General features: G+C 35.1%; 1 protein-coding gene across 3 annotated transcripts in view; it reads right to left on the reverse strand.

Moving 5' to 3' along the window:
* Positions 1–15,235, reverse strand: part of LOC143067734 (sodium-dependent multivitamin transporter-like) — a 44,435-nt gene that overhangs the window by 12,250 nt on the left and 16,950 nt on the right. For all 3 annotated transcript variants that reach the window (XM_076241221.1, XM_076241222.1, XM_076241223.1), the window contains 4 exons: positions 4,194–4,267; positions 3,322–3,459; positions 1,440–1,575; positions 258–346 (listed from right to left, as the gene is read on the reverse strand). In XM_076241221.1, the coding sequence (XP_076097336.1) occupies positions 258–346; positions 1,440–1,575; positions 3,322–3,459; positions 4,194–4,267 (437 nt within the window). The remainder of the gene's footprint in view (positions 1–257; positions 347–1,439; positions 1,576–3,321; positions 3,460–4,193; positions 4,268–15,235) is intronic.

Consider the following 15,235-nt stretch of genomic DNA (forward strand, 5'->3'; position numbering starts at 1 on the left):
TCCAATGGGACAGCAACAAAACGACAAAATTGACAACATACATTTAAATGTCTATATGGTGTTGCGTTGTACATTGTATACTCCTGTAATTTGATAATTACTTTGTCTGTCGCAGTTTTGCTTGACATCATATATGATACCCGAATTAACATTACATAAAATGATTTAATGATTATATCAGCGCATTTAAGTATCAAGAAATATGAAGAACACACATAAAACTATGATAATTAATTAGGATGATAATGTATATAAACCTAAGAGATGCACTGAAAAGGGATGCCATAAACAAACCCGACATTCCAGGGAGATTCCGGAAGATTTCTAGAACCATGTACGGTATTATCTGAAATAATACAAAATCATGACAGTATTATTATTAGAGTGTTAGAAAGCATAGCTTCTTTCTATCACTTTGATCATGTATAAAAAAAATGCAAACATTCTCTCTCAGCCAAGGTTTACCTTAGATAGTTTTAGCTGTTAAGGCATATTTCTTTTTAATGTTCTTTGACGATTCATATGTTTTGACTTTTTTAGTTCCGCAATTGTGTTTAAAACAAGGTTAAAATTTCCTTGGGGAAAATTCACAGTGAAAGATTTTGGCTGTTCTTTTGGCTGCCATTTTTTTCAATGCTTTCAGCAGTTTATACTGTTCAACAAATTGAAAGCATGACACCAACCGCAATGCTTGTCAATTGTTTCAGTTAATCTTGCTGGTCATTGTTATTTCTTCACATTGCTGTGTTCAAGTTCAAGTATATTGTTAACAATATCTGGCCGAAGTTTTGCCTCAACTCTCGAGTGACATGTTTCCGCGTGTCATTTCCTTTCTAATCGGGCAAGAAAATCGTCTGATCTGAAAAGTTATCGACATTCTTCTTCCCTCTTGGGGCAATTCAAACAGATGTTATATCAATTGCTGAGAACACTGTCTGCTTTATATGCATTATGTCTATGGCTTAAAATAGAAGTTTATAATGATTTGAACGTCAGTAGAGACTGTATTACTGTTTATTTCAAATTTTAACTCAATCGGCTGTATTGGGAAAAATAATCTAATTTAACAGGTTATTGGTGAACCAATGGTCAGGTCATGACATATACCATTGCATTTGAGTAAAGTGTGTGCATTTTGTATATAAAAGAGGGATGAAAGATACCAAAGGGACAGTCAAACTCATAAATCTAAAATAAACTGACAACGTCATGGCAAAAAATGAAAAGGACAAACAGACAAACAATAGTACACATGACACAACATAGAAAACTAAAGAATCATGTATATAAAATATGGAATGGAAATAACATGTTGTTTATTAAAAGGGCTGTAACATGAACACAAAACAGACCTTCAAGTATCGCATACTCCAAGTCATTCTACAACTAGTCAATACAACCATTCTCTAATCACGGAAAACATTTTTGTTTTTGCATACCTGATTTGGATTTTGTATGCGTTTTGATGTCAATGGGTCACATCTTATGCTTGTGTAATATGCATACGCTACAACTCCTTCTAACGTTGCCAGTGAAAGTGTAACGAAGAATGCTGGTGCGGTTAAAAACATAACTCTGGAAAAATGAAGTTAATTGGTGTTATCTATCTTTTGAATTTATGCAATTACCTATATCAATAATGGTATAAAAATTCAATTAATTTTAGAAAATTATTTGTACTTAATTTTTTTAATTTTTTTTAATACTCAGTTTTGATTTAAAAGAAAACCGACTTGGTTTTAAAAATACAAATTATAACGCCTTACAAACACAATTCCATTTACATTCTTGTCATGATTAGAAAATATACAAAATAACGCCTTTACAGTTCGTGTACGTGTTTATAAATAAAACATTCAAAAACGTGTGATATAAACGTCACAAACAATACGTCATTTTTTTGTAATCCATGCATGTGACGCGCAGTTTATATTTCGTTAGTTGTGTCCTGGTATGGTATCATGGGAGGTGTCCGTTGTTAATATGTGATTTACATGTTTCTTTATAAATCAAATCAAATTTATACACTTCTGTGGTACGTGTTATTGTGTTTTTCTGTACTGCATTCGTGTCACGTAGTGTTTTCATTTTAGTGATATTTTAACATCGCCATATAAGCTGGAGGTTTGACTAGCCATAAAACATGGTTCATCACACTATTTTTCTTAACTTACTTGTACCATGTCAGGAATATAGCAGTAGCTATCTACAGTCTGTTTCTATGTATGGTTGTGTTTGTTTTTGTTGTTAGTTCTGTTGTTCCGTTATTTTCCTCTTATAGAAAATGTGTTTCCCTTGGTTTTAGTTTTGTATCCGGATTTGTTTTTTTCTATCGAATTGTGACTACTTAACAGCAATATACTACTGTTACCGTTATTTACCACATTTCTGAATATCAACATTTTAAAAGAAAGGTCTTGTGTTGTTATTTTTTTGAGAGCGTACAATGAATTTTATTTAAAACCTGTCGTTGCACTATGGAAGAGAATGCTATCACTTTATTATTTTAGTACATAAGAAGAAGCACTATAAAAGCAGAAAGGAGCAGTGCGCAATCATTACCCATTACAATTTAATCATACACGGATACTTTCATATATCATATTATAATAGAAGTTATCGCGTAACAGTGTCTTCATCATTGTCACAATATCTTCTGATTAATTTTTATTTGAATTATGAGTTTGCCGACAAAAGTCATCCGAAACTAGACCTGCATTTTTTTCATTGATTTTTAAATCAAAACTTACCAGTATTTTATATCTCGAAAGATTGATATCTTTTATAAACGTTCACTACACTTTCTAGACGCATTAATGATCTATTTTTATAAAGCAGGGTAGATAACACAAGTTTCTTTCGCGTTTTATAGGTATTTCTGCAGGAGATGTAAAACGAATTCTTTTCTCGTTTGAATTGTTTTACATTGTCTTATCGGGGCCTTTTATAGCTTACTATGCGGTATGGGCTTTGCTCATTGTTGAAGGCCGTACGGTGACCTATAGTTGTTAATGTCTGTGTCATTTTGGTCTTTTGTGGATAGTTGTTTCATTGGCAATCATACCACATCTTCTTTTTTATATCTTTGAGATTTATTTACACTAAGGAGTACTTGGAACATCCGAAACCTTATTTTTAAACTATGAAAGGTCATTTTGAATTCGGCATTTGTAACTCTATTTTTTTTTATTTGCAGACATCATACTTGCATTAAAACTTATCTTTTCTTTAAATATGCTTTAGTCTATTTGCTTCCTTATTTTTTTCTTTTCATTTCGTGATAAATTTTTATTATCAATACTCATTAAACCATTGACTTACTTTCTGGCCTTTGCCTGTGTGCTCATAGAACTAATTCTTTGGACTGTTGATTGATTGAATGACAATGCGATAAGTCTTAAACATGATCCAATGACTAGACCCCAGAATGTATGACGTACTGTAGGATCTGTATCAAAGCTATAAGAATGATTAGTAAATAATATCATATAATAACTTTACTGTTTCCGATGACCTCATGAGAACTATTTTCTGTGTAATAACAGTGGAACTTCGATACAAATAGTTGCAATGTTTATTGTTAAAAAAACATATCTTCAAAGTTAATGTTTCATTATTTATTATTTTAGTTATTGCTATTAATTTTCCTTTTGTATCTAACATTAGCAGAAACACATTTGATAAACGAGTAACATATCTAAAATAATGTGCCCATGTTCTGTGTTGCAGATAGATTGCATTCATGGATGAATATGATTTTTTATAGAATATAATCTGTTTTTCTTCATTGTAATTGATTGTTTGTATTTTTTTTAATTCTTAATTTATTTTGATGTTGTTTTTCTTCTTAAGAGGAGAAAAATACCAAAGATATCTTGAAAATTCTATAGTAAAACAAACTGACGTTGCCATGGCAACAAACTAAAAATAACGAACACACAAACAGCACACCAAACACAACGAAGAGAACTATTGACTGAGCATTACAAACCCCACCAAAAACAACGGGATCTCAGGTACTCCGGAAGATTAAACAGATCCGGCTCTACTTGTAGAACCCGCCGTGTAAGTACAAATCAGGTGATAAAGTGGTTTGTACACTGTTTGACAACTTTTATATCGTCAATGCTATATATCTATATATATCTTCTTTTTTTGTCCTTATCAGAATACAACGTATTTAGTCTACCTACTTGAACAAGTACAATCTTCCATTTTCTGCATTTAAATCAAACACTCTCTTTGGTCCACCAGCAGAAATTGTTCCCTTAAATAAAGACATGAGTTATGAACAGCTGTTCGGTTAACAAACAAAAATGTAAACTATTCTTTTATTTTTTATCACAGAGTTTTGTTTAACGCGAAAGAACTTTTCGCAGTGACTGATGAATCCGTGAGGAATATAGAATAACGAATTAAAATATCATTGTCGTAGGGTGGGAGAATAGTCCAGCCCTGGCCTCAGTGACTCATTTTTTTTGATTTTTTTTTTTTGTTGTCATTGTACATTATAGATGTAAGAAAAAATCATGATCTTTGTAAATTTGGAAAACAAACTCTCCGATTGTGAATAAACATGTATTTGCGGCTATAGAATAGTAATTTTTAAGATTTTTAAGAACTTTAGTGATTTTATTCTGTTTTAATCAATCTATTCAAAACTCTTCATCGAAGATATGGATTGAGTACTCATCTTTGTAATTTAAGCCATATTGGTTTTTTCCCGGAAGTGTTAACTTTGTATTTTTAAAACATATAAAACTGAATAAAATTAGTGCTTTTGAGGATGACTTAAAGCTAAAAATTGAGTGACCAGCAAAAAAAACCATTTTCTTTACATTGGGAAAAAAGTTAAATATTAAAATGAAATACAATATTTCTATGTCCGCCATATTGGATATATCCGGAAGTAGGGTTTTAAAGAAATATATCTTATACATTGTATCCATGACAAGCAGCAAAGAAAGGTTCCTTCTCAAAATATTGAAAGTAGCAATAGTTTAAAATACATTTCAATTACCCTCCCTAAAAGTAAGCTTATTTTAGTACAATGTCCACCATGTCGGCTTTTACGGGAGTAGGGTTTTTGAAGACGTCTAATCTATATCATATATCCAAAGGAGTACATAACAAAGGTGTGTACCAAATTTCATGATAGTAGCATGTTCATAACGTCTATTCACATACTAGCCTTCGGTATTGGGCTAATTAAAGTATGATGTCCGCCATTTTGAATTTTACCGGAAAAGAGACATTTTTTTCAAATGCCTCACTATCTGAAATAAAAGAGAAATAGTTTAGGAAAGTCTGTGCCAAACTTCATGTTTGTAGCAGGATGTGCCCAATTTTTCACAAAGCCGCCGTACTATATCAACCATATAAGTTATGTAAATGGTATTACAGCAGTCTTCCATCTACAGCTTTTTTCTCCGCAGACGGTCCTGGTATAAAATTCATTCAAAGACCCAAAAAACTAGTATACTTACCAGTGATCTTGCAAACCAGCAATCGCATGCAAACATATCTCAACGACTAAGACGGTAGGCAAATCGATCGAGAGGTATGAATAAATGACTTATCACGAATCAGAATTAAGAAACTGAATGGGTCCATCAATGCCCATGCTACGTCAATCTTCAAAGACCCAAATGTTGCTAAACACCTATCCGACCTCCATGATAAATATTTTGTTGTCCCCGCAGACAAAGCCCCAAATAACATCGTTTTTGTCTGTAAAAGTCATTACATTAAATGCTTGATAAACGAATTAGGTATATACAATTCACTTGGAAACTCAACATATACCCTCACGACACTTTCCAAAGAGGAAATCCTGGATAATCATATGTCTGTTCTTTGTTCCTTTGGTATTTCAACCGAAGATAAAGAACTGGATCTTCCATCATTGTATTGGATACATAAACTACATAAGTGTCCTGACAAACAACGGTTTAATGCTGGGTCTTCCAAGTGCTCCACGAAACCCCTTTCTGAATTATTAACATCTATTTTATCAGCAGTCAAATACGGGCTTCAAAGTTATTGTGAAACTGCCTATTCTAGAGGTGGCGTGAATCAGATGTCGATACTTAAAAATTCCAAAGATCTTTTAGAGTACATTCAATCTAACTCTCTTTCATCGTGTAACAGTATTAAAATATTTGACTTTTCTACTCTTTACACAAGTATTCCACATGCCAAACTAAAAGACAAATTGAAAGAGTTGGTATTACTTTGCTTCATAAAAAAGAATGGCCAACGTAGATACAAGTATCTTGTCTTATGGAGGGATAAATCCTACTTTGTAAAGAATCACTCTGATTCAAACAAAAAATTCTCTGAAACCAATATTATCAAGATGCTTGATTTTTTGATTGACAATAAAATTGAGAAAGGAAATGGTGAATATGTCAAAGCGACAACCAGCCGACCACAGAGCAAACAACAGCCGAAGGCAACCAATGGGTCTCCAATGCAGCGAGATTTCCCGCACCCGTAGGTGTCCTTCAGCTGGCCCCTAAAATATGCATAATAGTACAGTGATAATGGACGTCATACTAAACTCCGAATTATACACAAGAAACTAAAATTTAAAATCATACAAGACTAACAAAGGCCAGAGGCTCCTGACTTGGGACAGGCGCAAAATTGCGGCGGGGTTAAACATGTTTCTGGGATCTCAACCCTCCCCTATACCTCTAGCCAATGTAGAAAAGTAAAAGAATAACAATACGCACATTAAAATTCAGTTCAAGAGAAGTCCGAGTCCGATGTCAAAAGATGTAACAAAAGAAAATAAATAAAATGACAATAATACATAAATAACAACAGACTACTAGCAGTTAACTGACATGCCAGCTCCAGACCTCAATTAAACTGATTGAAAGATTATGTCTTCATCATATGAATATCAGGTACAATCCCTCCCGTTAGGGGTTTAGTATCATACTATCATAAAATATATGAGAAGAACATAACCCGTGTCATGCCAACAACTGTTTTTTTTAGAAATAAATGTGTTTAGTTCCGATGCAAAGACCCTATCAGTGAATCAATGTTAAAGCCAAAATATGCAATCTTTAATGACCTGACAACAGTATCGTAACTATATCCCCTTTTAATAAGTCTATTCAAAGGTTTTGTTAGTTTCTGAGGAGAATACTGACATTTTTGTGCTTTATAAAGAATATTTCCATAAAATTGTGGATGTGAAATACCTGAACGTATAAGATGTCTGCATGCTGAGTTACATTTACGAATTATTTCCTTATACCGGTGATAAAATTTAGTAAATGTTTTGACCAGTTTGTGATATCGAAAACCCTGGTGTAATAATTTTTCAGTAATACATAAATTTCTCTCGCTAAAATCTAAAACGTTGTTACATACACGAGCGAATCGTACAAGTTGAGATATATAAACACCATAAGATGGTGACAAGGGAACGTCACCATCTAAAAATGGATAATTAACAATAGGAAATGAAAAATCATCTCTTTTATCATAAATTTTTGTATTAAGCTTCCCGTTTATGATATAGATATCAAGATCGAGGAAAGGGCAGTGGTCATTCTTATCATTAGCTTTATTTAAAGTAACATATTTGTTACGTTCGGAGGACGTGTTTTTCAACAGACTGTCGGCATCCAAATGAGAACAAACTGTGCCCCTCTTCTTGCTGACTTGTTTCTTTATTATTATGAGGCTGACTTCATGCAGGAACTTCTTAGGAAGAAAGATAAGAAGTTAGCAATATCCTTTGACTCTACTTTCCTCTATATAGATGACGTTCTTTCACTAAACAATTCAAAATTTGGTGATTATGTGGAACGCATCTATCCCATCGAATTGGAGATAAAGGATACTACAGATACAGTTAAGTCGGCTTCATATCTTGACTTACATCTGGAAATTGACAATGAGGGTCGGTTGAAGACAAAACTTTACGACAAAAGAGATGATTTCAGCTTTCCAATTGTGAACTTTCCATTTCTAAGTAGCAACATTCCAACAGCACGTGCATACGGGGTATATATCTCCCAATTGATACGATATTCCCGTGCTTGCATTTCCTATCATGATTTTCTTGATAGAGGGTAACTGCTCACAAGGAAGCTATTAAAGAGTTCCAAATTGTAAAGTTGAAATCATCCCTTCGTAAATTTTACGGACGCCATCACGAGTTGGTTGACCGTTATAGAATAACCGTTTCACAAATGATATCGGATATGTTCCTTACGTCGTAACTACAATCCCCTTCCCTTTCATGAATTTGACCTACCGAATTAGACTATTTACCGGATTTTTTATCACATAAGCAACACGACGGGTGCCGCATGTGGAGCAGGATCTGCTTACCCTTCCGGAGCACCTGAGATCACCCCTAGTTTTTGGTGGGGTTCGTGTTGTTTATTCTTTAGTTTTCTATGTTGTGTCATGTGTACTATTGTTTTTTCTGTTTGTCTTTTCATTTTTAGCCATGGCGTTGTCAGTTTGTTTTAGATTTATGAGTTTGACTGTCCCTTTGGTATCTTTCGTCCCTCTTTTCTTCTACAACGGACCTCCAAGTCTGCATTCGTTTGTACCATGTAAAGCTGGCTCACCTCTCTAAAAGATCAAAAGATTACCAAGCCTCTCCCAAAAAGGTACTGGTGGAATGAATCGGAAGCTGAGTATCACCCAAATGAAGGTAAACGCAACAAGTAGGTGGATATCTACCCATGTTGGCAGGGCTGGAAATAAGGGCACTCCCCATGATAGCAAAAGACCATTCTACCAGCCTTGGGTGTTGGAGCCTTGAGCGGTTTTGGTGGTGAAGCCGTCAAGAAGGCCTTCAGGTCTGAATTGTACCTGTAGCGTGGTGGATGCGTTTGCGCAGTGAATCCAAGTGTCAACGGTCTCTACCTCAAATCCTCAAACGCCCGGATTACCTATGGGACTGGACTTTACTTGAAGCGTGGTCAGCAATTCCACGACGAAGCTAATCTGATCTTATATTTGAATGCTAACAGCCTCTTAAAAAACATTCCCCTCCTCGGTATGCTCCTATAAAATAGATGAACGATTTAGATTCTGGGTACCGGCGACTATAGTCGAATGTGTGTAGAATCAACTCGATACAGAAATTGAAGGTATCAAACTACCTTTAACGCCTATGTACGTCTGGACAAAGCTGTATCTGTAACACTGTGTGCTTGTTCTGTGGGTAGTTTGGTGTTAACCAGCAGTACCCTGGGTTCAGCTTTGACCGGCACAGGTGTTAAAGCAACCCTTCCTCTGGGATTTCTATCTTGCTTGAATGCTATCACCGTAATGGATCTCACACTATTTTCTAGGCATGTAACCAAAAAGAAAAAGAAACACCACGATACTTTGCGATTGGCCCAGTCCAAAAAGTCCTTGGTTGAACAATGTGTCAGATCGGCTTTAGCTGATGATGACCAGATCGATGATGCCGAGTTTGACTCAAAAACTACTACGACCTTAAAGATCAGAGGCAGCAACCCATGTCAAGTTTCAGTGAGGATCTGTCAAAATGCTCCTTTTAGGTTTTTCCTACCATCCCCAAATTCAATGGTTTGAACCCCATTTTCAGGCCTAAACAACATATTCTCACACTTCCAATCATACCATTTTTATTAAAAATATAAAAATCGTGGTAGTCATACCCTGTGCGCCTGTTGTTAGCTCACCTGAGTGAGCTTTTCTCACCATTTGGCGTCCGTCGTCGTCCGTCGTCGTCGTTAACTTTTTACATTTTGAACTTCTTCTGGAGAACCACTAAATGGAATAAAACGAAACATGGCATGAATGTTCCTTATGAGGTTCTGACCAAGTGTTGTTACTTTGTAGCCGATCCATCATCCAAGATGGCCGCCAGCGGGGGACTTAGTTTAACATAGGACCCTATGGGAAATGCATACAAATGACTTCTTTTAGAGAACCACTGAATGGAATAAAATCAAACATGGCATGAATGTTCCTTCTGAGGTGCTGACCAAGTGTTGTTACTTTGTAACTGATCCATCATCCAAGATGGCCGCCAGCGGGGACTTAGTTTAACATAGGACCCTAAGGGAAATGCATACAAATTACTTCTTTTAGAGAACCACTGAATGGAATGAAACCAAACATGGCATGAATGTTCCTGATGAGGTGATGACCAAGTGTTGTTACTTTGTAGCCGATCCATCATCCAAGATGGCCACCAGTGGGGGACTTGGTTTAACATAGGACCCTATGGGAAATGCATACAAATAACTTCTTTTAGTGAACCACTGAATGGACTGAAACCCAACAAGGCACTCCTTATGAGGTGCTGACCAAGTGTTGTTACTTTGTAGCCGATCCAGTATCTAATTATATATAAGATGGCCGCCAGTGGGGGACCAAGTTTAACATAGGACCCTATGGGAAATGCATACAAATGACTTCTTTTAGAGAACCACTGAATGGAATGAAACCAAACATGGCATGTATGTTCCTTAAGAGGTGCTGACCAAGTGTTGTTACTTTGTAGCCGATCCATCATCCAAGATGGCTGCCAGAGGGGGACTTAGTTTCACATAGGACCCTTTGTGAAATGCATACAAATGACTTCTTTTAGAGAACTACTGAATGGAATGAAACCAAACATGGCATGAATGTTCCTTATGAGGTGCTGACCAAGTGTTGTTACTTTGTAGCCGATCCATCATCCAAGATGTCAGCCAGTTGGGGAATAAGTTTAACATAGGACCCTATGTGAAATGCATACATAAGTCTTCTTCTAGAGAACCACTGAATTGAATGAATCAAATATAGCCTGAATTTTCCTTTCCTTATGAGGTTGTGTTGTTAGTTTTAGCCAAATTTTATATTTGTTTATATGATTTCAAAAACTCAAGTAGAATCAGGTGAGCGATACAGGCTCTTGAGAGCCTCTAGTTTTTCATCTCATAGCTAACGATTTGCACAGCTCCATCGGTCTCTCTCTTTGTCCAGACGGTGTTCAGCTGCTTGTTAAGTCTTTCACATCCCCAAGTGCGGATATTTTTCTCTTTCAAGCACAAGGTTATAACTTTTGCGAACCAACACTTCATGTCAATATTTTAAATGTCTTTGACAGTCCAGGGTGAGTCCTGACCTACTTCTCGCCATTTGAGGGTTTCCTCATCAGTATTTTCCAAATTTTCTACCTCTTGCGCCATTAACTCTCTGATCAGACATATTTGTAATCTTACAATCCATTGTGTTTATTCTATCTGTGGATTTGTTTTGGGGTATTTTCTTTTTTCCACAAAATTACATTTTCCCACGACCCCAACACCCACTTTTCCCCTTCAAGCCCAACCAACAACGTTTTGCCCTCTTAACCTCGTCAACGAGCGTGCAAGATTTTCAAATTTTTAGGTGCAGTCCAAGCAGAAATTCCCCTCAAAATGTTCAAGCGTATTTCGATGTTTAGTCCCTTGTTACTGCGCGGAATAAATTGACTATATACCATTTGTTCCTCTTTTTATTAGCTTCCGAATGAGGTAAAAAGTAAAATCACAAAAATACTGAACTCAGAGGAAAATCAATTCGGAAAGTCCATAATCACAAAAAGGTAGGTCTGTAATTAAGGGCTGAAGGGTCCCAGCAGTCCATTCCATTATTAAAAATATCCATTTCATTATTCAAAATAGACTGTTTCTTATTTTTCACGCGTATTTTGGCATTTACGTCCCCCGTAACCCCTCTAATGGTCATTGCAGAACATATCGTTTATACTCATTCTATTTCTCTATCAATAAGCTTTTATTTGGTGTATAAATTTTGCCTGTAATAGGGACTGTAGGGTTGCAGAAGTCCATTCTATTATTCAACATAAGCTATTTCTTATTGTTCAAGCGTATTTCGATATTTAGGTCGTTCGTTACTTCTCTAATATGCGTTGCGGAACATGTTGACTATAAACATTTTGTTCCTCTCGTTATAAGCTTTCGAATGAGGTATAAACTTTATCTATAATTAGGGGCTGGGGGTCGCAGCAGTCCATTCCATTATTCAAAATATCCATTTCATTATTCAAAATTGACTGTTTCTTAACTTTCACGCGTATTTCGACATTTGAGTTCTCTAATATGTGTTGCGGAACATGTTGACTATACACATTTTATTCCTCTCGTTATAAGCTTTCGAATGAGGTATAAAGTTTGTATACAATTAGGGGCTAAAAGGTCGCAGCAGTCCATTCCATTATTCAAAATATCCATTTCATTATTCAAAATTGGCTATTTCTTAATTTTCACACGTATTTCGACATTTAAGTCCTCTAATATGCGTTGCGGAACATGTTGACTATATACATTTCGTTACGCATATTATAAGCTTTCGAATGAGGTATAAAGTTTATCTATAATTAGGGGCTAAAAGGTCGCGGCAGTCCATTCCATTATTCAAAATATCCATTTCATTATTCAAAATTGGCTATTTCTTAATTTTCACACGTATTTCGACATTTAAGTCCTCTAATATGCGTTGCGGAACATGTTGACTATATACATTTTGTTCCTCTCGTTATACGCTTTCGAATTAGGTATTAAGTTTATCTATAATTAGGGGCTAAATGGTCGCAGCAGTCCATTCCATTATTCAAAATTGGCTGTTTCTTAATTTCCATGCGTATTTCGACATTTAAGTCCTGTAATATGCGTTCAGAACATGTTGACTATATACATTTGTTCCTCTTGTTATAAGCTTTCGAATGAGGTATAAGGTTTATATATAATTAGGGGCTAAAGGGTTGCAGCAGTCTATTCCATTAATCAATATCCATTTCATTATTCAAAATTGGCTTTTTCGTAATTTTCACGCGCATTTCGACATTTAAGTCCTGTAATATGCGTTGCAGAACATGTTGACTATAAACATTTTGTTCCTCTTGTTATAAGATTTCGAATGCAATATAAAACTTATCTATAATTAGGGGCTAAAGGGTCGCAGCAGTCCATTCCATTATTCAAAATATCCATTTCATTATTCAAAATTGGCTATTTCTTAATTTTCACGCGTATTTCGACATTTAAGTCCTCTAATATGCGTTTCGGAACATGTTGACTATATACATTTTGTTTCTCTCGTAATAAGCTTTCGAATGAGGTATAAAGTTTATCTATAACTAGGGGCTAAAAGGTCGCGGCAGTCCATTTCATTATTCAAAATGTCCATTTCATTATTCAGAATTGGCTATTTCTTAATTTTCACGCGTATTTCGACATTTAAGTCCTCTAATATGCGTTGTGGAACATGTTGACTATATACATTTTGTTCCTCTCGTTATAAGCTTTCGAATGAGGTATAAAGTTTATCTATAATTAGGGGCATAAAGGTCGCGGCAGTCCATTCCATTATTCAAAATATCCATTTCATTATTCAAAATTGGCTATTTCTTAACTTTCACGCGTATTTCGACATTGAAGTCCTCTAATATGCGTTGCGGAACATGTTGACTATACATTTTGTTCCTCTTGTTATAAGCTTTCGAATGAGGTATAAATTGTATCTATAATTAGGGGCTAAAGGGTCGCAGCAGTCCATTCCATTATTCAATATATCCATTTCATTATTCAAAATTGACTGTTTCTTAACTTTCACGCGTATTTCGACATTTAAGTCCTCTAATATGTGTTGCGGAACATGTTGACTCTACATTTTTTCCTCTCGTTATAAGCTTTCTAATGAGGTATAAAGTTTGTCTATAATTAGGGGCTAAAAGGTCGCAGCAGTCCATTCCATTATTCAAAATATCCATTTCATTATTCAAAATTGACTATTTCTTAACTTTCACGCGTATTTCGACATTTAAGTCCTCTAATATGCGTGTCGGGACATGTTGACTATATACATTTTGTTACGCTTATTATAAGCTTTCGAATGAGGTATAAAGTTTATCTATAACTAGGGGCTAAAGGGTCGCAGCAGTCCATTCCATTATTCAAAATATCCATTTCATTATTCAAAATTGGCTATTTCTTAACTTTCACGCATATTTCGACATTTAAGTCCTCTAATATGCGTTCCGGAACATGTTGACTATATTCATTTTGTTCCTCTTGTTATAAGCTTTCGAATGAGGTATAGGTTTATCTATAATTAGGGGCTAAAGGGTCGCAGCAGTCCATTCCATTATTCAAAATTGGCTATTTCTTAACTTTCACGCGTATTTCGACATTTAAGTCCTCTAATATGTGTTGCGGAACATGTTGACTATATACATTTTGTTCCTCTCGTGATAAGCTTTCGAATTAGGTATAAAGTTTATCTATAATTAGGGGCTAAAGGGTCGCAGCAGTCCATTCCATTATTCAAGATATCCATTTCATTATTCAAAATTGGCTTACATGTTTAACCCCGTCGAATTATTTATGTATGACTGTGTCTGTCCCAATTCAGGAGTCTGTAATTTAGTGGTTGTCGTTTGTCTATGTGTTACATATTTGTTTTTCGTCCATTTTTTAAAATAAATAAGGCCGTTAGCTGTCTTGTTTAAATTGTTTTACATTGTCTTATTGGGGCCTTTTATAGCTGACTATGTGGTATGGGCTTTGCTCATTGTTGTAGGCTGTACGGTGAGCTATAGTTGTGGATGTCTGTGTCATTTTGGTCTTTTGTGGATGTTTGTCTCATTGACAATAATACCACATCTTCTTTTTTATATTTCATCATTTTTATGCATATTGTGGCATTTAGGTCGTCCGTAAACCCTCTTATGGTAATTGCGAATCAAAATATAGCTAAAGTGTCACGGTCAATTTTTTTTATATATTTTTAACTATTCACCGCTTCAATTTGAATAATGAAACATAAACCATTTCATTATTCATTATTCATTTTTCAATATTGAATAGTGAATAATGAGCTATTTCATTATTCATTATTGAATAATGAATAATGAACTATGAATAATGGACGTACTTCAGCCCGGTTTACTTTATGTCCTCTGTAAGCAGACCTTCGAAATATATTGTATAATGAAGCAGTAAAACATAACGATCAATTTTATAACTTGTCTATTGACGAAAAAATTATATTTTTACTCAGTAATGAAAGACTATTAAACTGGTTCCCTGAAAATTATCCTAAGACATGTCCTAGTCCTAGGACAGTTTCGCTGACACGGCCCTGGATTTTTTCTGTACAGAACAATGAATTTCAGAGACTGTTTTTACTTAAAATACAGGGAAAGTTATTCGAATAATAACCATTTTTTTTC

The sequence above is a fragment of the Mytilus galloprovincialis genome, chromosome 3 (assembly GCF_965363235.1).
Source record: "Mytilus galloprovincialis chromosome 3, xbMytGall1.hap1.1, whole genome shotgun sequence".
Lineage (NCBI taxonomy): Eukaryota > Metazoa > Mollusca > Bivalvia > Mytilida > Mytilidae > Mytilus > Mytilus galloprovincialis.